Raw genomic sequence first — 27,661 nt, 5'->3', positions numbered from 1 at the left:
TTCATATTTATTGTGTGCTTTGATGTTTTTGGAGAGAAGGTCTAACAAAATATTGTGACTACAGCTGATAAAGTGAGACAAAGGGAATGATCTAGGATCTGGCTTGCCACAGCATTTTGTTCAAATCTATTCTAGGTAGGCTTTAAGGGAGCCTGCATCCCTATAACCTCTGAGTGCTTTCCAGTAATGTGTTCAGAGATGCTACCAACATCTGCTGCTTGTGAGTCATCCTTCTTTTTTCTCTTTTCCCATAGCTAGAAGGGTATGTGCTTTTTGAAAAGAAATATGCAGCTTTATATCCTATCTAGCATGTGCCTGGGGGCTCTAAAATGCTTCTAAGTCTGCTTAGATAAACACCAAAATTCTTCATGTTATGATGTGACTTTAGAGTGGGTAGCAGAGACAGTTACGCCTGTGGTATGCTGGGTGGAAAGCCACAGCACAGAAAGAACATCAATATTTGCCTTACCAGATATGAAAACATGGTACTGGGATCATAGGGAAGGTTTTCAGTCTTCCTTTCTCCACCAAACATGTTTTTGGGGGGACTGCTGCAGTGGTTTATAGAGTCTAACTCCACCCAGGGGATGGAGCTGTTGTCTTTACTGACGCTGGTTTTTCTTGCACCAACCTGCAAATGAAGACAAGGCTGGCAAGGCACTGAGACTATATCTTATCAGAAATTGCTGACAGAAAATGCTTGTTTAATTTGGTCTTGTTCTAAGCAAAGCCAGCAGTTTACCACATCTTTGAATGTGCTGTTCATTTATCAAGCAGAACCATGAGGTGGATGAAATTTGTCAGAGAAGATGAAGGAGGCACAGTATCTCATAAATCGGTCAGTTTGGAACTCTCACTGTGAGTGATGTTTCAAAAATGCTAACATCATCTGTAATTACTCAAAATTACACATAATTTATGTTGTGCTTGTTCACTGCTCTAACAGTCTAGGAAAACACTTTACATTTAACTCTGGATGATAAGATTTAATAAGAGCTTTCAGACATTTTGATCCTACTCATCTGTTTGGAATTGTAAATGCAACATTGACTTCTGATTTCTTTAGTGCTTGGACAGTTGGCTGAATAGTAAATGGCAGGTTCAAATATACAGAAATCATGAAGTGAAATTCCCTTGGATTAGTAGCAGAGATAATTTTCTGTTATGGGACTATATTTATCACTTAACTCACAGATGTGTTTATATTATTGGTAAAAAATAATTTTGCACCTGAGCTATAGCTCAAAATTCTATTGCTCACTTGCCACCTATGCCATAGGCACAATTTACTAAGTTGCAAGAAGAATTCTGTTTAGATCAGCAGACTATTGGGACAGGTTACCATTTCTACAATTATTTCTTTTGAAATCTTCATAATTTTTTAAGCTTCTCAGTGTTCCCATTTATGTGGCTGTAAAAAAGCCCAGACTATTCTGTAGCAGAATTTGCAAAACACTTTGCAATCCCAGGACAAGAGCATAGTGTATAATGCGCCTTTTTCCTTCCTTCTAGTGTGCATCTTAAATGCAAGATCATGGTCAGTAGGCACAAGATTGAGGCTGCTGAAAGTATGTACCTCAGCTAATGTTTTCTTTTTGAGAGTATGTCTCTAAGCTGAAAGTAAACAAGAGTTTTTGTAACCAGAAGGCTGCTCTGAGGTTGGAATAAGTCGTATGCAGGCTGGGGCTCATTAAAAAGACATTTGATTGCTTTGTACCTCGTTTTTATCTACTTTTTCCATCTGTGATACCTATGATCTTACAGAGTATTTGCTGAGATTCATAAATAAATGATTTTTCTGGACAGGTTGTCTCTCTTTGACAAGACCCAAGAATAATCTATGCAAAAAAGAAAAGAAATAATGCCAAATAACCCATCATGTGTTAGCACCCCTGCTTGAAAGGAAAGTTTTTCATATTTTTCTTTTCCTAAATATGGTAAAAATTACCATATCTTCAGTTTGGCACTCATCATGGTTCTGTAATGGTGAGGAGGATCTGATTTACCCATGTGTGTTTAGCAGAAAGAATCATAGAATCATCATAGAATCACAGAATAGTCTGGGCTGGAAGGGAACTTATAGATCATCTAATTCCAGTACCTCTCCCATGGGCAGGGACACCTTTCACTGGTTCCTCAGAGCTCCATCCAGCCTGGCTTTTAACACTTCCTGGAACATCTGGAACTACTAATCCTTTAACTAGGGATTCAGCTTCCTAAATTCCCTTATGAGTCTAGTAACCTTCACCCTTCTCACAAAGCAGAAGCAAAATGTGACCCCCATTATGATAGTTGTTGTCATTGTTATTAGTTTTATGTGGTATGGCAAGAGCTTCTAGTATTAAGGAGTAGCTTGTGCACCTTTGGGAAAAAAATATAGGATTAGTCCTCATGGAGCCAGCCTACAGGTATTAAGATGTGCATTTGAAAATTCATATTTCCCAAGAGATCTATTCCCTAATGGTGAGCTTAATAAAAAATTATATTCAGATTGTGTACTGTCTCCTACATCAGCTCTTAAAAAATCACATTATTTTATATATAAAAGTCCTTGTGACGTGACTCTTCTACCTCCTCCACCATATTACTCTAATGTCTCTTGGGAAATAGAGTGTTAACATTGCACTGCTCCTTCTGCTCAGAGTCAGTGATGCAGGTGGCCTGATGTGCCACCTCTGAGGTCAACAGCAAAATATCTTGTGTGTCAATGTGGACAAGGTCTTCAGAAGGTTAAGAAAGCAAAACAGAAAATCTGTAAAGTCTTTGACAGTGAGACTGCCCAGCTCCTACTGCTTTCCTAGATCACGGATCTGACTCCACCTCAGTTTCACTGGTACAAATTATTATTGCATTACAGTCCAAGTGAGAGGCAAATCACTGACCTTTATGCAGGAGAATCCCTTAGGTGATGCAGCTGTTTTGCAGCAGTGGCTATCTTGGAGCTCTCTGATGCCATATGGAATGGCATGAGGGAGACAGGGCACAAGTGAGTGAAACAGCTCCTCCTCTTCTGAATGCTGCCCATCCTAGCAGGCACAAATCAGGATGGCTTGGACAGACCCACTGCCTGTTTACACCAGCTTGGTGTGGAGACAATACATTAAAGGCTATTCCTTGAGCAGGATGAAATGGGCTGTCTCACCCTGACACACAGGAGGAAGGAGAGCAGCAACATAACTAGCTTGCAACAGTACAGATTTCCTCATGTGCCATTCTCACTGGTTATTGAGCCCTGCTCTCCTGAGCTTGATCTAACTGATAGCTAAGCTGGCATAAACCAAGGTGATCTTAGTGATAAGACCCTGGCAGAACAAATGCAAGAGCAACTGAATCTCCTCAACTTTGAATTTCTTCTGGTCAGAACTCTTCTGGAATCTGTGAGGTATCACTTGTGCCTGTTTTATGTGCCTCATTTCTCTTACTTGTGGCCAGGACAAGCAAGATGTGGTGCATATGCAGAATAGACTTCTGGGACATATCCATCCCTCCAGTTTGCTGGCTCCTGGGAGCTGTGCTCAGACAGGTTCTAGCTTGTGCTATGTGAAAGTTGCATCAAAGAAAATACTGGCATGCCCTAATAAATCATATTTCAAGGTGACCAAAATATAACTTCTCGGTCCCCCAAGGATTTGTGTCACTATTTGCTTTAATGAATTGTCTAAAAGGAAATTTTAGGCAACAAATGTGATGGTAGCATAAAATGATTAAGAGCAATAAAAGCTGGAGGAGAAATGACAAAATCAGGAGGGGCCTAATAAAGCTGGATAAATGGGCAATGCAGCAGCAAATGAAAGGCAGTGTTGCAAGAAAATTTATGCTAGAAAAATGATGTTAACTCTTTTCATGCATTCTTGAGTTCTGTATTTTGCTCTGAAGAGATCTGAAGTCCTTGACAGATGGTTTAAAGAACACTGCTACTCAGAGCCTAGGTGTGATGACCAGTGCAGAATAAGAGTGCCAGGTCATGCAATCTACCTAGACAAGATGAGTGGTAGGAAAAGGAAAGGAAAACATCAGAGACTGTAGTGTTTGCCCATGGTCACTTGTAATACCAATGTAGAGCAGTGGACTTGGGAATGTCATACCTAGGGCCAGACTGAGCAGCAGGGATGAATCCCTAGAGGCCAGGCCATTATCTGAGGGGCATGCAGCTCCAGGGGACCATAGCATCATACAGATGGCCAGGATGGGGGGAATGAATCACTCTTTGTCTAACTCTGTTTGTTAGAGAGGGAGTTGAGATGGAGTGCTTAGCCCATATGCTCAATTTTTATGTGGCTGAAATTAGTAAAATGACTTGCATGCTCTGTTATTTTTTCCTCTGAACCACTGATTTGCAGCCACAGCTGAGACTAGGGGATCGTTGCTAGATGGCAAGTCCTTTTGTTTTTCCCTGAGAACTAGCAGCTGTGGAAAAAATGTCATCAGAGGAAAAAAATGAAATAAATAGTGGTAAAAGCTCTGTGCACTCAGACCAACTTGGAGCACAGGGGGACTGGGGACACTGATGAGGGCATGTAGGACCTTGTCCTGGCCCTCTGACATGTCTGCCCTTACACCAGGGCAGTGGATAGAGTGGGGTGTCATGCAGAACTGTCCCTTGGAGGTGTCTGATGGTGTGCCATAGCCCAGTACCTCCACCATGCAGGCTGAACTCCCTGGCTGTAAACCACGGGCAGGTTTGATGTAGTGCTGAAAATGTTCATATACCTGGCCAGGCCTGCCCTTGAGCAGGAGGCTGAGGGCCTGTGTGACCAGTGTGCTTCTTCCACTGACAGTCTGTGGCACCATGCATTTCCTTTGGGCTTGGAGTCTTCTCTTCTACTCTGGGCCTGCTGAGCCCTGATGTGTCTGAAAATGGATCCTTTTCTTATCTCATAAACAAAACCAGAGGGTTCTTCAGTTTTGTTTTTGGCAGTGTGATAGATGCAAGTGCTGGTTGTTGGCATAGAGATTTCACAGACTGCAGAAACACTGTCACCTGTTCCATAAAATGGAAAAAATAAAGCGCCAGGCTGCCAAGTGCCTACTAAACACCAGCTGGTAAGTGTCACAACACCAAGCTGTGGAGCTATTGACTGTGATCACAAGTTGAGGCAAACCTGAGGACAATCAGAGAGCCTAATGCTGACACGCAGCCTAGGAAGGTGGGCTATGAATTCTTCTGTGGCATGATTGCAAGCCCCTAGCAGAAGGGCTGCTGGTCTCTCCACACTGGGGGGGACACAGCCTGGGAAGCTGCTCCTGGCTGCTGCATACCCTGTCTTGCAGAGCCCATGTCTGGGGGCTTCTGTGGAGTCAAAACAGACTGTGAGGCAGCTCATCCTGGGAAAACTCTCAGTGCATGCAGAAGGTTGAAGGCAATATGATGCTGGACTGTACTTTTACACCCCATCCTCCCACTCTGCCTACGATAGGAGATTTAAACCATCATGGTTTCAGGATAGGAAGAACAATCTAGAGGCTTTTCTGTTACTGCAGACTGTGAGTACTGGGAGAGACAGTAATGGTCTGAAAATACCAAATCATAGCTCTGTGGAGGGACAAAGCCATTGCTGTGCATTTCAGGCTTGTATGGCAAGGGGTATATACTTATACTTCCCCTGGAAGGCTTTCAGCAATGAGTGTACTGATGCTGTGGAGGACAGCCTAGAAAGATTACAGAGCTTTAACAGCTGGGGCTTTAAGAAGAAAGAGGCATCTGCTTAAAATATGTAAAATTAATGTTTAGATCAGACAGGGAAGTGGTGGAATAGATGTCTGTGTGCTGTGGTGTCTGTGGTGGCAGGAGGCGAGGAAGCTTCTCAGGCTTCCAACAGCAGCTTTGTGTCCTTTACACTACTTCCTTGAGCATGATGGCTACAGTTCTAGTTTAATGTTTTAAAATCAATATGACATGTGAGGGTGAGTACTATGGTATGAGTAAAAGAATCACCATCAAATAATTATCAGTGCTCTTTCTGCAATGGTGTTCAGGTGATAAGCAGAACCCTTGGCATATTATGTTTCTGAAGGCCCAGATTTTCATTGCATCAGATTAGCAAGCAAGAAGTCACTAAAACCTTTTTTTCTTGGTGGGTGCATGGCTCTCAGGATGCATGACTTTATATGAGTCTATGGAAACAAGGCTCCTGTCTTAAACTGGAACAACCTAAGATTAGGCAAAGGAGATGCTGCAATGTTTTGTGCACATCTACAACAGGAACTGAGCACGGCATGCCCACAGTAAAAGTGTGGTAACTGGGTGGTTGTGTGTGCACATCTATTTTCTGGGCAATTGGAGGTGTAGAGAGTCCTTAGCTAGAAATAAACCTGCAAATTCCATTGCAGACTATTCGTCTTCAGAGGCCTTTCACCACTTTCCATTAAACTTGTGTAATTTCCCTAGCTCTTCTCATTTACACAGGCAAACAAGAGACAGTCCAGGTGAAAAACTGACTGCAGAGTAAGAATAAATGGATATTTTATCTTAGTCTGTCATGTCTCTGAAGGCATGAGGCTCTGTCAGGGCTGTGTAACTGGTTTCCAAGCCTATCAATGTCCCAGCCTTAATGTTTCCAAAAAATCAGGCAAGACTTTCTTTTGACCTCAGCGTGATTTGATTAGAAAAGTAACTAGTCTGGTGGGCTGTATTGGGCTGATGCACTGCTAGGGGCAATGTCCAAGTGAACAATGATAAAAGAAGCAGACAATCTGCTCGATTCTGCAGACTGAAGCCTTGTCTCCTTGACATGATGCTGATGAACCATTATTTTCTTGATGCTCAAGGCACATAAAGCTGCAGATAAGCACTAACTACTGTGTGCAAAGTAGTCAATAAATTGCCATCAGACTTTCCCTTCTGTTTAACTTTTATTAAAAGAGGTGCTAAGGTACTGTACTGTATGCAGTACATCATATTTATTACCAAAATTAACAAATATACAAAACTTATACATGTAATTTTCTTACATCCATTTATTGGTCTATAATACTGCATTTGTTCAAGTAGGTTATCTACAGTATGTAAACATCCCTTGGATTGACCTCACACAGATTAGGAAAGCCCGTCTAACCCATGTAGTTACCAAATATAGCTTTTTCTTATTTTAAAATTTATTTGGCTTTCATTGGTAGAATCTAATCTTCACATTTGGCACATGGAAGAGACATCTACAGTGCAAAAGAGGCAGATTTTCTGGTTCTGTTCTGAGCAGTTTAGCAGAGTCAGGTTTTAAAGAGTCAAGAATAAATTTACACAAACTTGATAGGAGATGGATTAGTGTTAACGCCAATGACTCACAGATCAGCCATTAAACTAGAGCAGAAATTCAAAGCCTCTTCCCCAGCCCTCTCAGTCACATGGAAAAAAACCCCCAACCTCAGCCTTGTTTCTAAAGGATTAAAAAAGAACTCTGTTAGCAACAGAGGGAGGAGTTTAGTTTACAAGGAGCCCTCTGAGATTCTAGCTTCAATTTTCTGCTTTGTGGATTTTTTTCTTTTGTTAGCAAGCAATTCTTTTCTGTTTTAATGGGGAAAAAAAGACCAGTAGGAAGCAACTCTTCTGTGGTGACAATTTCTCAGTGAGTTGGAGATTACAGCTGGAGTTTACAGATCTTTGAACCCTGGTGTATAGAGCTCAGTGAGCTGCCGTGTACAAAGGAGAGAGAAAGGAAGAGAGAGAGAGAGCAATGCCATATTCCAGGTGTGGAGCTCTCCAATTTTGCTGTAAGAACCAGGAAAAAACTTCCTTCCTTCTGTTTCTCAAAGTTTCAAAAATGTGACTTAATTTAAGTGAGTAAAGCTGATCCAGAGAGACCTTCATTTGCACCTTCTTCCCATTCTCATCCAAGCACTGTATTGCTATTTTTAACGAGGCCTCACCCACGTCCATGGAAGCATCTGATGAGAATGGACCGAGCTGGACACCGTGTGACATGGAAAGCCCTCTGCCATTCCTGGCTGTTACCACAGAGCCCCGCTGCTGTCCGTGGCCCCGTACATCTCGGCCAGCTTCTTGAAGCGCGGCCCCCAGTCCGTCAGGTAGTCGTAGCTCTGGTCTGAGTCTGTGCTCACCGACTGCAGGGAGCTGAGCGACTCCGCCACCGAGCCGCTCCCCTCAAACATGTAGGTCTGCAGGGAGTCGAAGGGAGGCGCCCACAGGTCCATGTCAGCTTCGTAGAGCTTGGCCAGCACGTAGTTGTGGACGTTGTTGTCCATGACGCACGCCTGAGGCACGTAGCGGGAGAGGCTCTCTATCTCAGGGAGCATGTCCTGCCGGTTCCTCACCACCAGCTGGGCCTCCCGCGGGTTCCACATGGCGGCGATGTCGAAGGCCTCCGTGTCCTCCTCGCCGCCGCCCTCGTCGTCGTACCTGACGATGTTCTCGTGGATGTTCTCCTCCTCGTCGATGATGTACGGCTGCTTCCGCTGGCGCCGCATGGAGAGGATGAGGAGCACCAGCACTGCGGGAGCCAAGCGAGACACGGGCTGTCAGCAAGGAGCAGATCTTGCCAGGCTTCAGACTTCCCCCTGGCTGAGCCCAACCTGCCCCTTGGATTTAAAGAGTGTTTGTAGGCTGAGGGGTGTAGAAATATTCCCTCTCTCACTCCCCAGTCAAAACTGGTAGCTTGAGGTCCTGCTAATCTGTCCCCCTTCTCACCTGAATTCTTGACTCTTGGCGACACTTAGGACATGTATATCCAGTGGTGCTTGCCACTTTTAAGCTAGCCAGCTCAGAGATCAGTAACAGTTTATCTGCAGCAGCACAGCGCCACAGAGATATTTTGTTTTCTGCTCTGTGGGTGAGTTTTGCAGCCTGCCTTGGGCTGGCCACTGCATGTGACAGAGATGGATGATGCTAAGGCACCACAGTGATGTGTCTGCCTACACAGCAAAATGCAGAGCTGCCTCCCCTTAGTCTGCTGCAAGGAATTTTTTGTTTATCTGCAAGCTTCCTGCAATGCTGCAGTGCTGGTGCTCCTTGCCCTCGCTGTGCTTATTAGCTTGGGGAGAAGTGGTCATACCAGCACCAGAGCCCTTTGCTAGTGAAAATGTGCCATCACTTGGTGACTGTTTCCGGAGTTAGAACTCAGCAAAGATTTTTGATACTGAGATTTTGAACTTAGCCAGAATTTTTGAAGAGCCAGAATCGAGGCACTTTTAAAGAATTTTTTTCTTATCTTACTGCACTGTTCCTCAAACTAGGTCCCTTGAAATTTCAGGAAGTGTGTGTTTTGAACTAGTATCACATGATTTGAGAGAGTGAACAAGGGAACTTTTGATACCAACAGCTAACAGGGGACATAGGATGTCTGGGCAAGGAAAGCATGAAACTTAATTGTGGAGACAAAACTCGTGCAAGACACTCAGCCCCTTTACTACAGCAAAGGCCCCATTTAAATGTAGTCTCAAGGAAAATGGATGGAGGTGGGGATATCTCTCTCCTAAAGATAAAATGGAACTGAGCTTACCACTACTGTTTCCTGTGGAGTAGGATGAGAAACCATCCTGCCCCAAGCCACAGCTCTCAATATTTCCCACTGTAACACCCTTGCAGGAAAGCATGGTTGTATCAGACACCTTAGCACATTTGGCATCCAGCAGAAATATTTGCAGGCTATAGTTTTCCCCATTCCCACAGTCCAGAGCCTGAAGCCATATGCAGCTGACTGCACCACGGGGTCCTTGATTTGGCCCTTTAGGCATGTGTGTCTACATGTACATGTATGGAGAGATGTGTGTGTGTGTGTTTGGGCCCTGCACCTCTGGTGGGCCAGCAGCCCCTGCCCAGAAGCGAGGAGCGTGTCCCCCCAGGAAGCAGGGAAGGCTGTACCCAGCAGGACAAAGACGCAGGCGAGGATGGCGATGAGCGCCCCTCGGCTCAGGCTGACGGGGAGCGCGTAGGCCTCGGCGCTGCAGGACATGACGGCGCCCTCCTGGTCGCAGCTGCACACGTGCACGGTCAGCGTGGCCGTGCTGCTCAGCGCCGGGCGCCCGTCGTCGCTGATCACGACGGGCAGCTGGAAGGTGCTCTGCTCGTGCTGCCGGAAGCCGGAGCGCCTCGTCAAAACCCACGCCGTGTTGTCTAGGGGCAGGAAACAAACAGAGAGAACAGCTTGCGTGCAGAGCAAATGCATTCAGCTGAGAAACAACGAAAAAAGTCAGCCCTAGACCCACATCCAGTTTTTTTCTCTCTTCTTTTTCTTTTTTTGATCATTTCCTTACTAATCGTTTTGCCTCTACTTCCCTGTTCCAGTCTCTTCTCAGCATACACACCTTAGGAGTTGCCTTTACTCCTTCTGATACAAGATGCCCAGAGCAAACTCACAGTGTTCAGATTTAGCTAAGAGAGCTTTCAGAGAGCAAGACAGAAATGAGCAGTTAAAGGCAACTTGTTGTCCCTGCTTGTTTATGCTCAGCAGCTTTTCTAGATCTCAGATGCTGCCACCATTTTGGAGACGCTGGCATATAACCCTTGTGGACATGTTATGGCACTCTGTGGTTTTTGATACATGGCATGGTCATCTGCTTGAGGCAACAAGGGAACAAAGGAAAAAACCAGCTTGCTATCCTAAAGCAGCATTGAGTTGAAAATTCTCAACTAAGCATTTTTTTTCTGTGAAATACGTGCAATTTTATTAGTACTTCTCCCATAGAAAAAAGTCAGAATGCTTCATGTCATCATTGTCAGAATTATTCTGCTTTGATTTGACCATTCTGCTTCATTTAGTGTGACAGCCTGTTTTTTATAAGAACTTAAATCAAAAAGAATCAAAATGATGCTGCTGACAAAAATAGTAAAAGAGTGACCTAACAGCAAGTTGCTGTTGGCCATTTCAAGGGAAATTCCTACCTTTGGGGCTTTTTCCTTCATATTCATAAAAATCACATTCAGCATGATTTTTTAAATGTCAGAATTTACCAGTGGCATTTGAATTCCTATCTCCTCCCTCAAATTCCTCAGAATGTGCACCAAGCTTCCTAATTAAAAAAAAAGTGGAAAAAAAGGTGGAAAGTGTATTCAGGAAGCTGTTCTCAATTCTCATCTCAGGATGCCAAAGCAAAACTCTTTGGAGATGAGTGTTGATTTTGTCAGTGCTGACTTTGAGCCTTGTATCTTCAGAGACTTTTAGAAATTTGAAGATTGAATGTCTCTGATGTGATCTGGTTCACCAAGGAGTCTAAAGGAACTTGCATAAAAATTGTCCTTTCTTACAAACATGTCTGCAAGGCTTGGGCTAGGATAGATTAATGGGGAACACAGATACTTTTTCACTTTGGCAGACCTACAAGCTCTGATTCTGTGCACTGATGCTGTGGCACTTTTTGGGAGATGATCTTAATGCAGTTTCTTTTATTACTTAGTTTTGTTTCCTGTTCCCTTGGTTCAATAGAGATCACACAGTCTGGTCATCTGCATCTCCTGGTTGTTACCAATATACATTTGCTATACTTGAAAATGCAGGGTGCTGATCAGCTGTCCCCATGTGGACTGGCACAATGGGACTGCTGCCTGGGAATGGCAAGAAATCTGATCACAAGTAGACTGTGAAAAAACCTAAAATATTAACATAGACGTTTTCAATTTTCTTATTATTTCTGTGTTCATTCACTGCTAGAGATTTAAATAATGGGTGATTTTTTTTCAGTGTAGAGACTCAGGTTACATGTAGATAAATTCAACTATATTATCTTCTGTAGTCTGGACACAAAAATGATTTGATGGCTTTCTGAAGGGAAATTGGGAGCATCATATACAGCCAACTATGGAATATAGGCAAACTCAAGCTAGACTAGTCAGACTTGTCTCCTGAACTTAAATTATGGTCCAAGTTACAAATTCTGTGCTGCAAATCTTATGGCATCAAAGAGTAAAGGCACACCTAAGTATTGAGATGTCAGGTTCCACAATTTGTAAGATTAATTTAAATTTGTGACATGTTTTTACAAAGAATCTCAGGGTCTTTTTATTGTATGTCAATGATATTTCAAGCTTTTACTCCAAAAATATAAAAGTGTGCTGCATGTTTGCATGCAAATATATAGTGAAATTGTAGTGTCTTGTGTGATCCCAAGAGCTGGAGCTTTGAGGAAAAACCACCAGGTGCAAGATAAAATCCCAAAGTTTGATAGCAACGCAGCTCTGAGTATGTGCAGTGGGTATGGACAGACATAGGTAGGTCTCTTCCTAGAAACAAGCAACAGGACAAGAGGAAATGGCCTCAAATTGTGCCAGGGGAGGCTTGGGTATTAGGAAAAAATTTCTTCACTGAATGGATGGTCAGTCATTGGAAAAGGCTATCCAGGGAAGTGTTTGAGTCACCACCCCTGGAGACACTTAAAAGATGTGTAGATGGGGCACTTACAGCCATGGTTTAGTGGTGGACTTGGCAGCATTAGATTAACAATTGAACTCAATGATTTTGGAGGCCTTTTCCAACCTAAATGACTCCATGATTTGGGAATGTGCCCCAAAACCCATCAGCATGGCTCCTGGGCAAGGGGAGTGATGTGGACAGGAGCCCTTGCCTGCTCAAACCTTTCCCTTCTCTCTCCTGGGGCACATACAAGTGCTTTCTCTCCCTTGGGCTGTTTATGTGCCCTCTATATGTGCTCCACGGCTATTAACATCACATCTTTTCATCACTGGGCCAGTTTTGGCATGAGGAAAAGAAGCCCAAAGGCAGAAAGTGGCAAAGTGCCTGCATTTATGCTATGTCAATGAAAATACTTGAGTCACTCTAACTGTAGTAATTCGGTTGTTTCTCCATTTCCTGGGGAAAGATTCACTTTCTTTAAACCGACTTACAATAGAAGTCACAACTTCTATTCAGGTGACAGCAAACCTTAATTTCATATAAAATTGCTCTTTGTGAGAGGAAAAAGAATTAATTATTCTGAGTTGGTCATACTTGGCCTGTAAAAGAAGTCACAGGCAGAGAACCTGACAGAAGTTGTGCAAAATCAGCTAGTGAGAGATCTCAAGAGTTTTTAATAATTCTTTTCTCAGGCCAAAACAAAATTTCTAATATTGAAAGATATATATGTATATATACCTTCTGCTGTGATGCACTGACCATATCATCCAAGTCTTAAATGTTCCTGGTGATTAAATTCCCTTTGTAACTCCCAGCTTTACATTTTGGGCCTTTTGTTTCATTTTGCTTTGTATTAGGCAGGCATCCAAATCATCCCCAAAGAGTTGTTCTACCTGTTACTCTCCAACTGAAATACATTGATGCCAAAGCTTATTGTGTGACTCATCAAAAGTCAATGTGATTTGACGTGCTAGTGCAGTGTGAAGGACATGCTGGAATGTGATGCAGCATGGCAGAAACTGGAATACACAATTTTATTCCTAATTTGATGTCTGCTAAGCCCCAACCATCAAGAGAAGAGGGCTTGTGAGGATATGAAAGCCCCATTATATTTAAAAAAAAAAAAAAAAAGCAGGCATGATAAGAATGCACAATATTTTTCCTCCCATCTTCCAACACAGCACTTTTGGCTTGTAGGGGGCTGGATGGCAGCACTTAGCTCCAACACTGAGCAGAGATGCTGAAGTTTGCAGCATGGCTGGTTCCACATTTATGTGAAAACTAGTTTCCCACAGGCATGCAGGCTGTTGTCTTTGTGTGGTTGTGAGAACAAGCCATGGACCACCATTTTCTGCCTCACTGGAAATGATGTACCTCTCTGGAAAGGTTAGGGGAATGAACCACTGTGCAGGTCCCAACATTGAGATCAGAGCTAACTACTGCTCTTCTCGCAAGAAACACAAGAAACACTTGGTTTCTTTCTGTACACACCTGCAGAAGAACTGGGGATGATCAGCCTGACAATTCTGTTAGATTTTAAAAATGGATTGTAATAATTATGAAGAGTTAGGAATAATATAAAGAAATATTCCACCAGGAGTGGGAGAAAGAACACAAGGAAGCAGGCAATCTAGACACAACTGGGTTGGGGAAAGAGTCACACCTTTCCTTGAGGATTTTCAGCTCACTGCTTACATGTGTGAAGTAGACCACAGCTTTAGGGAAGGCAGAAATAGCTAAAAATTTTCCCAGGACAAATTTAATTGTAATGTGAAGGACTGCCAGAGGCTTCCAGTGACAGACCTGGTTGGGGTATGACTGATCCTGATCCTGCATCTATTAAAAAGGCTTCTCTCTTCAACAGTTCCTGGTTCCCAAAGATGGAGAGCAGTGATTAAGGTTCAAGAGAAGATCAGCTGAGAGTTTAATCTGGAAATGCAATAAGCTTATTTTGTTGTTCATTCTTACAGCAAACCTCTAACTTTTTCCCAGCATAGTCTCACCTGGAAGAAGGTGGAGAGAGGATGGCTTGCTAATGCCCTACAGTAGACACCAGAGAGATGGGAGAATCCAGCTTAATTTCCTGCTTCATCACATTTATCCTTTAAAGCCTTGAGAAGCCATTTGTGCCCAGATTGTTGCAGCTACTTAACATGTCTATTTCTCACTGATTTTACTGAACTCAAAGAGAACCCAGCATGTAAGTAGCTTAATTTCTCCTTGCCCCAGATCCCCATCTATAAAGGAGAACAATAGGATTTCTCTGTCTGCTGAAGATATGCAAAGAATGAATGGACTGAAGAAGTTCTCAGAGACTAAAATTACCAGGGCCAAAAAAATATGTAAAACAGCTCATCAGAATGCAAACTGTGATCTATCTGTTGCTCAGTATAAATCACGGTTTTAATTGTTGCCAAGAAGGCTACACATCTTGCAGTTTCTCTTATTGCTATACTGGACAACCAAGTAATCAGCACAATTGCTAATCTTAACAGTGCCTTCCCACAGCCTGGGAAGCATTCCTGCCTTGTGTTTATGGGCACAGACTGTGACTAGCAAAGTGAATTCTGTTTCTTGTCTAGCCACCCTGTGACAAATGGTATAGCTACCCCCTCTGTGCCTAAGTGATATGATTTATATAGTTCTTAGTGGCCCCTAGATGAAAATATAAGCATAAATTACTTTTACTGAAATGACTACTGCACTCCAAATTGCTGAGGCAGTAAATAAACCCTTAATCATAGAATCATAGAATAGGCTGAGTTGTAGGGGACTCATCAGGATAATTGAGTCCAACTCCTGGCCCTGCAGAGGATACCCCAGGAGTCACACTGTGTGCCTGAGAGCTTTGCCCAAATGTTTCTTGAACTGAGACAGGTTTGGTGCTGTTACCACTTCCTTGGATAGCCTTTTCAGTGCTCATACAGCCTCTAGGTGAAAAACCTCTTCCTCATATACAGCCTAAACCTCCCCTGACTTAGTTTCATGCTGTCTTGTTGAGTCCTGTCATTGGTCACCAGAGAGAAGAGTACCTACTCCTCTGCTTCCCCTCACAAGGAAATTATAGGCTGCAATGAGGTCTCCCTTCAGTCTCCTCCAGGCTGAACAGACCAAGTGACCCCAACTGCACCCCATACATCTTCCCCTCAAACCCTTCACCATCCTCATGCCCCTCCTTTGGATGCTCTCTAAAAGCTTAGTATTCTTCTTATTCTTCTTATATGGCTTACTATGTGGATCGTTCAAATAGTCAGTGGTTTGATACTTAACATTTTTATTTCAAATTAATAACTAATAGTACCCTAAGCTTCTTGTGAGTATCTATACATACACAGATCTATCTATCTATCTATCTATCTGAAAAACTGGTATTTTATAGAGAGTGGGAAGCACAGCCATTCAGTCACTGCTGTCACTATAAATTATTGCAAGTATGGCCTTAGACAGAAAAAATGCATCTGATGCTGGGAGTTTTGTGAGTTTCTTTTTTTAGAGCAATGCCTTAAGGATGAAATGAGCTTGCTTTACCAAATGCTTTAGCAATTGTTGTGTTATATTTGTTCATTTATTTTGGCAATATATACTCACAAATTAAAAGGACACGGAGAGAAAGAAGGGGATAAAAATGCAAGAAATTACATGGGGAGGCTTCAGGGACACTATAGAAAAAAATGCTTTTGGGATGAAACAGCATTAGCATGCTGTGAAGGAGAGTTCCAGACATTGCAAGTAGCATATTTTAAGACATGTTTGGTTAGTGAAAGCATGGGATTCTTTATAAGACTTTCTGTTGCTCTTTCATATGCCTGGAGAGGCTCAGATAGGGGCTTATGGAAGTAGGTGTGACAAGTAGTCGTGTGGTGAGCAAGGCTAGGCTTGGAGGCTGGCCATGGATGCTGCAGGTGGCCAGTCTTTCTCCCCATCTATTCTGGAATTGCTTGCTGATTTGTGGTATTTTAAGCACTAAACTCACACTGAAACCCAGTCCCTCAATACTGACTTTCAAAGCTCTGCACCAGGTCACTCAAGGTCATCCCTCTTTCCTAATGAAGGCTGGTGTGGCCCTGATTTTAGACCTTGTCTGCCCATGGAGATCATCTATCAACAGCAGTCATGCAAAGGCCTGCTCTGGCAGGACTTTCCTGCAGGCTCCAAAACCACCAAAGCTTTCCCAAAAGAATAAAATTCCGCTGGTTAGAATATTCAAACGCCAGTGATTTTCCATGAATCTTCCCACTGCTGTTTCAGTTTCTACTTAGGTCATCTTACACAGACCTTTAGCTGTACACCAAGTTACCTCCCTAAGGCTCTGTGAGTCCTCCCTACTTCCCTCTTTCTCTAGGGAGATGAGGATGTGCAAGGAGAAAGAAAAAAAAAAGTGCTTGGGGAAAAAGACTGGAACAGTACAAAAAACTTCCCTTTTTCTGTGCCTGGGAGAAAACATGAAGAGTACAAAAAAAGAGCAATGTAATTCCCTTCAGATTTGTCTTCTAGTTCCAGTTACTATCCTACCTTTAAGCGTCTCCTTTTGAGCAAATGCAATTTCCACTCCGATAATCCGAGATGCCTGCAGCCTGACCAAAAGACCTGAATTTGCACAAAACACTGGCACATTTCCTTGAAAAAGAAAAAGGGGCCTATTGCTAGAGAATATTTATAGAGAAGAAAATATCATATAACCTTCAAGTGTATTAAATAGTTTGTCATTTTATTATTGCCTGTAAGGAGCAGGTGTCACTTGGTATTACTTGAAATGGCAGTCTTACCACCCACTGTAAGTCACAGCTTCTCAAATCCAACTCAGGCATTTGAAATTAGAGTAGCTAACTGTCTGTGTCCACTCTGATTACCTTGATTGTCCCTTAGAGTAAAGTTGGGGTTGTTGGCTGCCTCTGGAGCCAGGCTGTAGTAGAAGTGCTGACCCTCCTGTGGGTCATCCCTGTCGATGGCACTCACTGTCTGAATCAGCTACAGAACACAAGAGAAAAATAGAAACAGGTGAGAAGCAAGATATTTATAATATAAACAAACAAACAAACAAACAAACAGATAACATGTATGTATATATGTATAAATATAAGCAACTGGAGCATTTGAATAAAATTGCCTCCCAGAAGTACAACTTCTCTCAAGAAGAGACTCAAAAGCTTGCAGGGGTCATCTGTTTTGCTGTGGTCATGCACATTACTTTTAAACAAAGGAGATACTCAGTTTACCTCAAATAACAGATGCTTTCCTCTCGTGCATCCCTATCTTCTGTTGCACATTTCTTTTTGTCTTTTGGGGGCCCAGGTTTTTTAGAAGATTCATTGTGCATTAGAGAGCTTGTAAGAAAGATCATACTTACTTTCAGCTTCATTATGCAGGTAGAAAAGGACTTCAGGTTGATTATTTTGCCACTCTTTTAGTTTTAAATCAATAAAATTCTTCCCAAGATGTCAGTGGAAATGAGAGAAAAGCCAGCCATGCAGAATGCATATGCAATAAATAATACCAAACTAAAGAAACGAAGACAATGCTAAATCCAGAATGAGGATTTGTTACTTCACTTATAGAGGCTTTGTAAAGTAGCTCTAACAGCTTGAAGCACAATAAGTCTGAATAAACATGCTGGCATTTTTTTGGAGAAGGAATAAATCTTCACCTGTATTTTTTTTTAACTTGAAAGTTATTTTGGGATTCAAAGGCAAATGTCAGACCCATAAAGGCTCTTTCACCACCTTAAAACTGATTTCAGAACTTTTTAAAATGTGACAATAAAATTTAGCATTCTCTGCTGAAGGAAGTAGTCCAGATTAGTATTCATAATAATATTGAATGTAGACAGCTTATTACCTAGGACACTCACCCTTCAAAACCAGGAAAAACAGTCTAGGCAAGGACCTCTGTAAATTGTTGAGACAAAGATATCCTATATTTGATAGTTGTAAGGACAGTTACCCCAGCAGTGAGCAGTGATTTCATTCTGCTTCACACAGCTGGGAGAAGCTTCAGCAGACGTACAGTGATATTACTTGCATAATTTTTCATTCACAGATCATGAGAAGTGTGTGTATGTGTTTAAATGCTACTAAAGCTAGTCAGCTTTGCATGAGGAGGCACCAGTCCCCACTGTGGACCCTGGTGCTGGAGCAAGAAGTGGCTCCCCACAAACAATCAGCAGCAGAGCTTGCAACAGGTCCGGAAAGGGAGAGCTCACGTCTGTCTCTGGCACTGGTGACCTTGTTCAAGGGCTTTGATGGGTTTTGGAAGGGAGAGGAGCAGAGTCTTCACCGCTTGCTTGAAGGTGCTGGTTTAGAGTGTTTGCAATGGGAAGTCTTGTGTTGCTTTTGACTCTGTGTCATCTTCAGTTCACACCAGAACATATTCTGCTTGGCACCCCTTTGAACCTGATGTAGTAAGTTATGTCCAGCTCCCCTAAGTCCAGGTGTGCTTAATGCTCTTAAAACATTTAGTAGTAAGTCTTGTCTGTCACACGTGGCCTGGGCTGATTCTGTGGCACTTCTCATAACACTCTCCTCTCTTTGATGCTGCTACAGGACACACTGGCTGTTTGCCTGCTGGCACATGCCTTAGGGAAGGCTTTATTTCAGCTATGAAATGTATTGTGCAGTGAGCCTAGAATCTACTTTGGGAGAATAAAAGAAATGTAGGAGAAACAAAAGAGGTGCTATATGTGGTGCTCCTTCCAGTGCAATATGTTTGCTTTTGGAATGAAGCACAGACGGCTGCTGTTAGGAGCTCAGATGAAACGTGTGAGTAGCTGAGCCCTCCTTCCAACACTCACTTTCCTGGCATGCTGCTTCCATGTAGGACAGCATGCCCTTCCCAACCCCTGGTGTTACAAACATTTCTTACCTGGCCTGCTTTGGCATTTTCACAAACAAAAGTTTCATAAAATCTTGCAAACTCTGGTGCGTTGTCATTCACATCCAGGACTTTCACTGTCACAGAGACACTGCCCACCTGTGAGGGGTTATCTGGAAGAAGAAGGTTTAATGTAAAGAAAGGCAACATATGGCAAGGGGAACAGGCTGTTCCTCAGTCTGCTCAAGAGGTAAAGCAGGTTTTCCACTACTAGCTTGTGTTAAATCACATTTTCCCATGGGGAGCTGTGGTGGCTTAGGTATTGTGTGACTCAGAGTGAAGCTGCAAATGCTGCTCTCTGTCTAGCCTGCCTTCCCATCTAATCACATATTTTACAAACAAATCCTGTAAAAACCTTCAACCTGGTTCAGTTCAATGAACTATTTCTAGAGCAAAGGTTTTAGACAATGCCCCTTATTTTTTTTACTGCCCTTCAGCTGGGCAATGCTGTTTGTTGAGCCTCCCTACTGGTGGCATGAATTAGGAAGGTACCATTTTAAGGATAGACTTGTTATTTAGAACCTGTTAAAAATGGCAGTTTCTATCTCCTGTTCAGATATGCTTTTGCTCAGAATTTATGTTCCTTGAACTCAAAAATAGTGTCAAGTCTTTGATAGTTTGTACAGAGGGGTTTAAAATGTAATAACACATGAAATTGTACAGAAAAGCTTTCAGTGAAGCTTAAAATTGCAATGAAAATTTTACATTCTGCATGACATCATTTGTGATGTTTCTGTCCCACTGGTGCATTAGCTTTCTTTGCCAGTAAATCTGTATATCTTTTCACATATCTTCACAAATTCTAAACTAAGTGGCTACAGAATAATTTGCTTTTCTTGCTGTGCTTGTCTGCCCCAAATCATCTTCTCCCCCCCGCCCTGATTTAATGATAAAATGAAACTGTTATCAGAAAGAAAACTAAAATATTAAGGGATCAGAATAGGTGCAAACATCAAGAACATTCTTTTATATTAGTATTCTCATCTTCTTTTCAGCTGTAGCACTTTTTACATTTATCTCCAAATATATCTCCCTTTATAGCAAGAAATGATATATTCATGCAAACAATAGAGAGTTTACATAAACTCTGGAATTTTTTAAAATGTTCACTGTACTGTATTCCACAATGTGTCACATTGTGTCATTGAGATAATACTCAATCTATGTTGTTTCTCCCTGATTTGTAATGTAATCCCTTCAGCTTCCCACATATGCACACATACCTCTTGCTAACACACCTGTTCTTGTGGCAGATGAATACCTGCATTTACACTCTTAGAAATAATTGATCCAATCTTTAGCACTAAGGGCCTTATTCAGGAGTGCACAGCTATGACATTTTTGAAACTATTCACTAAATTAAAATATCGTGCTGCACATGTACAGAGCAAAACTGACAGAGGATTGATGGAAAGGGAATCAAAGGAAGACATGCCTTCCTATTGCTCTCACCCTCAACTGCTGCTACAGGGGCAGCTTTTACAGACTCATGGAATTGCAATGGCCATTGGTGGCTGAAAATAAAAGTAGTGCCAAAATAGATGGGAGTGAAATCGCATCATCTCAACCCCTCTCACTACTTAAAAGGGCACAGAAAGGCATAATGTGCTGTAGCAGCATGCAAATATGTGGCAGAGTCACTCCAGCTTTTATGAAATATTCCCCCTGCTTTCAAGCTGGCCGATTGAAATTTGGGCAAGCTTGTTGAAACTTTGTTCCTCTCAAAGTGCCCCATACCTCTGGCACAGCCTAGATGTGCAGGAAGCTTTCTGAGACACAAGGAATGACTCAGCTATTGGCACCAAGCTGCAGAAAAGCTGCTGCCCCTCACAGATGAACTGAGATCCTGAGCAAAAGCTATGTGAACTGAGGGAATTTCAGGTGAAGACTAAGAAAACCTTTTATTTGCATATATATCTGATGCTCCTTTATGAAGCTCACATCTGTCAGTATTTCAAACTCAGCTAAAATTTCATACTGACACTATGAAATGAGCATCTCCTTCTTCTCACAGCCTTGAAAAGTACCCGGCACAGATGAATCCTGAGCTGAGTTTTAGCTCATTGTAAAACCCAAAAGCATAATGAGTTCAGCACACTCAAAGATCCCAAAGCACTCGGCCCCAAATTATTTATGTAGCAAGCAGATGGCGATGTCATTTACTTGCTGCTGAACCAGAGCAGATTTCAACTAGTGACCTAGCAGTGTAGGATCACTGCTGCCTACCAGTCCCTGCACCACTCAATCCTCCCAGGCAGGACTGGGAGCTCTAGCAGCTGTGCAGCCTTTGCAGTATTTGCTTTAGCTGCCTAGCCCTTCAGAAGTGAGGGGACTCTGCCAGAAACACACCAGGAAGAGTTTTAAATAAATCTCTGGGATGCTAATGAATTGAAAAGAAGGACTCTGCATTTAATTCCCATCCTCTATGCCTCCCACCACCCTGTGAAAATGAGCATGAAAAATAAATAAAATGCAGCATTCGCTTGTTGATGTCAGAGGAGCAATTCACTTAATGTGCCTTCCCACTCAGTGCATAACAATATGTGAACTTTGAATTCAGGTCTCTCAGCTTGCTTTGTCTACTGCATCTCTTTAATCTATGTACAGTCTGCATTCTCCTTACTCAGCTCCATGGCCAGCACAGTGATGTTGTGCCAAGAAATGTCCTCCCGGTCAAGAGGTCTTGCAGTCATCAGTGCTCCTGATGTAATGTCAACATAAAAGAACCGTCCCGGATCACTGCTCCTGTCAATCGAGTATCTGCAAGAGCACATAGGAAAAATATCATGCAACCCTTGTGAAAACTGTGTGTTATAGCCAACAAAGTATCCCAGCAATGGGGATAGTGTTCTACAAAGCAGATGCACATTCTTCCACAACACAGTTGTGTGCTCCTTTGACTTGCATAGGTCCAGAATGAGATGTTGGAAAAAGTTCAGTGGCTAATGGCATTTAACAGTGAGTACTACTTGAATGAAGCTGGAAGACAGGAAGATTTTAAGGAAGAAGCCTCAAAATAAGGCACATATCAGTGCAGGAACATCTGCTTTACAGAGAAAATTTGCCAGTGAGGAGTATAATTTCTTTCTCTAAGAGAAATAATTATGTCCTGTCCCTAGGCAAATTCAGACAGGACGAAAAGGGCTCCAGATCAGCTCATTCTCTGAGCACCTAGGCTGATGAGGAGGAACCATTCCTTTCCTTGTTCCTCTGTACTCTCTCCTTCTTGCATCCTGAAGCATGCTGTTGATGGAGCTGTGTCAGCACAAGGGGGATGATGCGTAGCTTGCTCACAGCATCCAGTCAGAAAACCAGCTCCTTCTGTGAGGCTGATTCATCATAATTACTGAACCTGCCTGACCAATGTCATGTCAGTTCAGTGCTGGGAATCAGCTTCCTGCACCTGTGAATGGGGGATTGTGGTGGTGCCTGCAGGCCAGAAAACCTGGGCAGGGAGGCAGCTGATTGACAGAGATCAGTGCAGTACTTGGTCAGAGGGAGGATTTCGCAGGGTGTGTAAAATACTCAGTATCCTTCACAGGCATCGCCTTGCTCTTAAAAGCACTTTTGTGCAAGCTGCCTTCCCAGCTGACTGTTAGCATGGTAAGGGATATTTTGGCCAAAGCCACACACAGGCCTAGGCAAATGTCACAGCCTAGAACAGAGCCCAGACTTACAGTCCTTTTTGTTGGTTCTTTTATCAGAGTGGGTGGGAATTGAAAGCATTAGTCACAACAGACAGGATGAACGGAACAGGGCTCATTCTTCTGAATTTTCTCCTTTCAGCATGAATGCGTTCACTGGAACAAGCATGACAGCCTTATCTTTATATAGGCACTTATTAAACCAGGATATAAAACACTATTGAGATATGTTGTTGGGAAATTCTTTTATACTCTTTTTCAGAACAATCAAAGAGGAAGGGATGGCAGGTTTGTATCCCTTTCCTTCCCAGTCCTTCCTATCTCTTCTTAAATAAAGAGGATTCTCAGGCATTTGATTTATTTAGACAATGACTATTCCTATATTTTAGTATAATAATTATTCTTGTATGAGGGCTATAAAAAGAATTTCTCTCTGACATTTTAAGGCCAACGAGTATCTGAAATTGAATAAAGCCTTATGATTAGTGGTTCAGAATTAAGCACCGGTATCAAGGTGGATCTTTTTCTATATTCTCCAGCTAATTTCTCTTGTTAATAGTACCTGCTCCTGCACAGGAGTACTTGTTTCCACTTAGATAATCTTCCTGAATCATTTAACAGCAATCATGGCATATTTCCAGCCATCCGAATTTCACAGTGTGGGAACCAGGTACTGGATGCTGGGAAAGTGAGGATTTGAGCCCGATCATAGTTTAAATTTCAGATGGATTTTAGCTTGTGCAACATAGTATTTATCTGGGATTATTGTCTTTCTTATCTTGCCTTGCCCTGTGCAAAGTGAATTCAGTGCAAGCTTAAAACATTGCCAGACTGATACTGCACTGAGTTGGAATGAATGGAGGAGACCACAGAAGAAGCAAGAACTATTTCTTAGTATCTCATTTTAGATAGCATTACAAAGTGTATTTATTCTTACTTTTAAAATTTGTTTCTTTACCTCAGCATGGGGAAAAAGGAAGGAATGAAGGAGGGAAGAAAGGGCAGTGGAAAAGGAAGAAGGTGAGGAGAAAAGAAGAAGGAAGTTGTCAAGGAACAGAGTTACAACATGCGTATTTACAACTTTTTTTTTTTTTTTAATGTATCTTTGTTGATGGAGTCTGTGCTTTATAGAGTGTTGTTCATCAAGGGCAGTCACTGCAAAGCTCTGAAAAAAACCTAAGAAAAATCTCATTAAAAATAACAATGATCAATTCTACCGTCTGATAGTCCTCAGAATTATTCTTATACTATTTTAAGCAGATTAGCAGAGAGCTGTTTGCATTGCAGGGTTTGGATAATGCCAGACAGTAATCAGCAAAATAGGATGCGAGTGGAAAAAAGTTTAGGGTAATGAAATTGCAATGCCGACAGTATAATAGTTTTACTGAGGAATTTGAGACAATTTCATGAGAAGTATGATAACCTTATCATAATGAAGGAAGAAAAGATAGGTATATTAAAGTAGCAGAGATGAAAAAATAATTAGACCAGCAACACAGAGTGCAATACCATTATGAACAGGCTTTGTGTCTGCGCAGATGTCCTAGCTGAAGCCCACAGAATTGCTCATTTAGATTTTACTTTCTTAAAAACATCCTAATACTCAATGTTTCAACTCCCTCCTGTATTTCCCAGGACTGTTCCTGAACACAGACATCTCAGAAGCTGGACCAATGCATGGGTAGTGAAATAGCAGCTCAACTCCCAAAACCCTCAGATGAGAGGAGCAGCCAACCTGCTGGGATAATCAATGTGCAGTCACTAGTTGCTTCTGCAGGTAGTGAAAATTTCTGTGTGGGCTGGCCTTGGAGAAGAACAGCCTCCTCTGATAAATGGGGCTGGCAGTGGCTGGCAGCCACTATGCAGAAGAGTGCTATGATCACACAAATCTGCTTCTTTGGCTCCTTGCTGAGTTGCAGTTATGAAGCTCCCACGACTGTAAATACACCTTTACCTTTGTTACTGCCTTATGGGAATATCTAGCTCTGCATCTTTGACCAGACACTAGATAATTTAGCAGTTCTTGAATATTTATTAGCATGCATTCAATCTACTCCAAAAGTAGCTGTGCGTTTGAGCTTGTTGACAAGGGCAAGCTTTGAAAGAGAAGAGAGAGAAAGGACAAGCAAGTTGATCACCTTGACATCAGGATGGCAGTGAGTTCTCAGCCATGCTGTCAGGTTTTGTGCCACCAAAGGCAAGATTCTGGGATTTATTTTTCATGTAGACTATCAGGACATGCCTGACTGGTTCACTGCAAGGCTTGATGCTGATGTCCTCCACACCACAGAACAGGGAGAGCTCCTGCATTGCTTTGACAGAGCCCTCAGTGTGCGAGGTGTGGTTTGCTAAACCGACTCATCACTACTACTGGCTGGAAAGAGAGTCCCTCTCACTTATCACTGCCCCAGCAACCAGACGTACTAAGGAGTGCTCGTGGGGCAACACACAAAGAGAAGAGAGACCTGATGGAGTTGTTGGTCACATCTGGGTCCTTGGCAGAAATGATCTGTATGGTGGTCCCAATCTCCACATCCTCGGGCACTTCCACGAAGTAGATGCTGGGCTCGAACACAGGAGGCTCATCCACATCCTCCACACTGATGTGGACGGTGGTGGTGTCACGGAAGGGACCCAGGTTCAGGAACCGCATTTCCAGGTGAGGGTTGGCGCCCTCTACTTTCAAGGTGTAACTTTTCTTGCTCTCAAAACTTAAAGGCTGAGGGGAAAAAAAATCTACCATCAGGCACACTGAGCCATATCATTATTAATTTCAAGTGCAACAAAGATAAATATTTGCAGATGCAGAAAAAGCATTGAAAGACAGTAACATTAGAAATGGTACTGTATACTTTTTCTATCTTTTATTTGACAGTTGAGCTGAAAAGGCCAGGAGAAATACTTGTAGATCACTTCAAAATACATTCTTTAATTCTTCTTGCTAAAATGAAAATGTAAGCAGCCACCACACATCCTTGCACTGTGATTCATACAACATGTTTTATGCCACTTTGCAGAAAATGCATGAAGAAACACACAGTAATGGGAGTACCTGAAAATAAGATAAGATAGTTGGTCCCTCAAAAATGGGCCCAGTGGCAGGTACAAGGATGCTCACACAGGAGATAGAGGTCTCAGTTAGCATCTTTTTTTCCCTGAGGATACTGGAGTCTTGTCTCCAAGACCCCATCTGCCAAGCTGATAAAGGGCTCCAGTGGGAGCAGGGAACATGGTCAGCTTCTCTTCCAAGTTCTTGTTCCAGTTCTTATCCATAATCCGTCCTTCCTAGAAGTGAGATTTTTTCACCTCTTCCTTTCAGTAAGCATCCTAAATATGGGTTCATCCTCCAGGTATAATGAGTGCTAGGATTTGAATCTGCTCCCTGCCTAGAGAACAGTTTCATTTCAAAGCCACTTAATTATAAAGTATCCCTGAAATCTTCCTGTGGGAACTCTTTCACTTCATATGAAATGTGAAATATTAAATACTCAAGTATTATTTGAAGCAGGGAGTGAGAATGGTCTCCTTTTCCCTCTTCCCTTTTCCCTTCTCCCTTTATTTTCCTTCTTGAGAGAATGGATAAAGGGGGCCAGCTTCCTCTGTTAGTAGTTACATGAATTTGATTTCCTATTTAGATAAAACTACTTATTTGGTATACATGGATATAGAAGTAACTAATGCTGACACTGAACCTCTTAATAAACAAATTTTTCATCTCCCATCATTTTTTTCACAGATCTCTGAAGAAAATAAGGTGTCTCCAAAACTTTCTTAGAACTGAATGAAAAATTCCATATTTAATGTGCTTCTTACCAGACTTGGTAAGAGATAACTGTAAGGATTTGACAAACTAGAATAACACTATGGACGGATTAGTCCAAAATATAAAAAAAGTGTCACCAGATGAAGTACAGCTCACAGAGGATACAGTCACATTTCTCAAGCTGCAGTCAGAAGTTGCAAGCAATTGTGCTGCAGTTAAATGGTCACAAACATTTGAATAATACCTGAATAATCTGTGGAGATCTGATGCTGAAAACCAGCAGAGATGAATTCCCTTAGCTTGCAGAGATTCTGAGCAAGACAAAGTTTGTGCCAGGAAAGAAATGGCTAATCACTGGGTCACCCAGTGGGGCACACCCCTCTTTGCCATATGAATAGTTTTCAAAAAGAGCAGCTTTATCTGGACATAAGGATTTGAGCCTCATGTGTGGAATTACCACACACAGCAGCAGTTCATCCAGACTGCAGTGAGATGTCTGCTGCTCCCATTTGACCCCTTTGCTTCTTCTATTCAGCTTTTCTATTTGAGGAGCAGCCACCAGACTGACACACGGGGATGGGCAGGAAAATAAAAGAGAAGGAGGGTGCTAAAGTAATTAGAAGTCAAAGGTGCAAAGATCATTACTGTGGCAATAAAGTTCTCCTTTGCCAGTCATAACCCATTTCTTTCCTGCCATGCTCAATGGGGCAGCTGGCCAGTTCTGCAGCCATGAGGTGTGCATTGGTTTATGCAGAATCAGCAGAAGATTTCCATGCTCAGGCATGCCAGCAGTGTTTACTATGGGCCTCAAAACACCTCCTGAACTCAGTCAAGCCTCCAGTACTTGTCTGCTGACACAACAGCTTCCTTCTTCAGAAGTGGGAATGTTGTAGTGACATATCAAAGCTCGTGCTTTCACAATAAATTACCAGTACTGACATCCTGCATAGGAATGCCTGACTAAAGACTGGCCTTCTTGAAATTATAAAACTGAAAATCACTCAGCATTTAGTAAAATGAGTAATGAAGACTGGAATGGGAACTGGTTTCATGTGCTGGGGATATGATGGTCCAGTATTGCTGAAGAT

The 27,661-nt window shown here is 42.4% G+C and overlaps 1 protein-coding gene across 1 annotated transcript in view; it reads right to left on the bottom strand.

The window, feature by feature from the left end:
- Positions 1–6,836: 6,836 nt before the first annotated feature.
- Positions 6,837–27,661, bottom strand: part of CDH20 (cadherin 20) — a 119,468-nt gene continuing 98,643 nt past the window's right edge. The window contains exons 7-12 of the mRNA XM_056483915.1: positions 25,276–25,529; positions 21,790–21,926; positions 19,158–19,279; positions 17,150–17,267; positions 9,815–10,066; positions 6,837–8,444 (exon numbers count right to left, since the gene is read on the bottom strand). Coding sequence (XP_056339890.1) covers positions 7,945–8,444; positions 9,815–10,066; positions 17,150–17,267; positions 19,158–19,279; positions 21,790–21,926; positions 25,276–25,529 — 1,383 coding nt within the window. The 3' untranslated portion in view covers positions 6,837–7,944. The remainder of the gene's footprint in view (positions 8,445–9,814; positions 10,067–17,149; positions 17,268–19,157; positions 19,280–21,789; positions 21,927–25,275; positions 25,530–27,661) is intronic.

Source organism: Oenanthe melanoleuca, chromosome 2 (assembly GCF_029582105.1).
Source record: "Oenanthe melanoleuca isolate GR-GAL-2019-014 chromosome 2, OMel1.0, whole genome shotgun sequence".
Classification (NCBI taxonomy): domain Eukaryota; kingdom Metazoa; phylum Chordata; class Aves; order Passeriformes; family Muscicapidae; genus Oenanthe; species Oenanthe melanoleuca.
The sequence above is the reverse complement of the archived record's forward strand: the minus strand, read 5'-3'. Positions and strand labels throughout refer to the sequence as shown.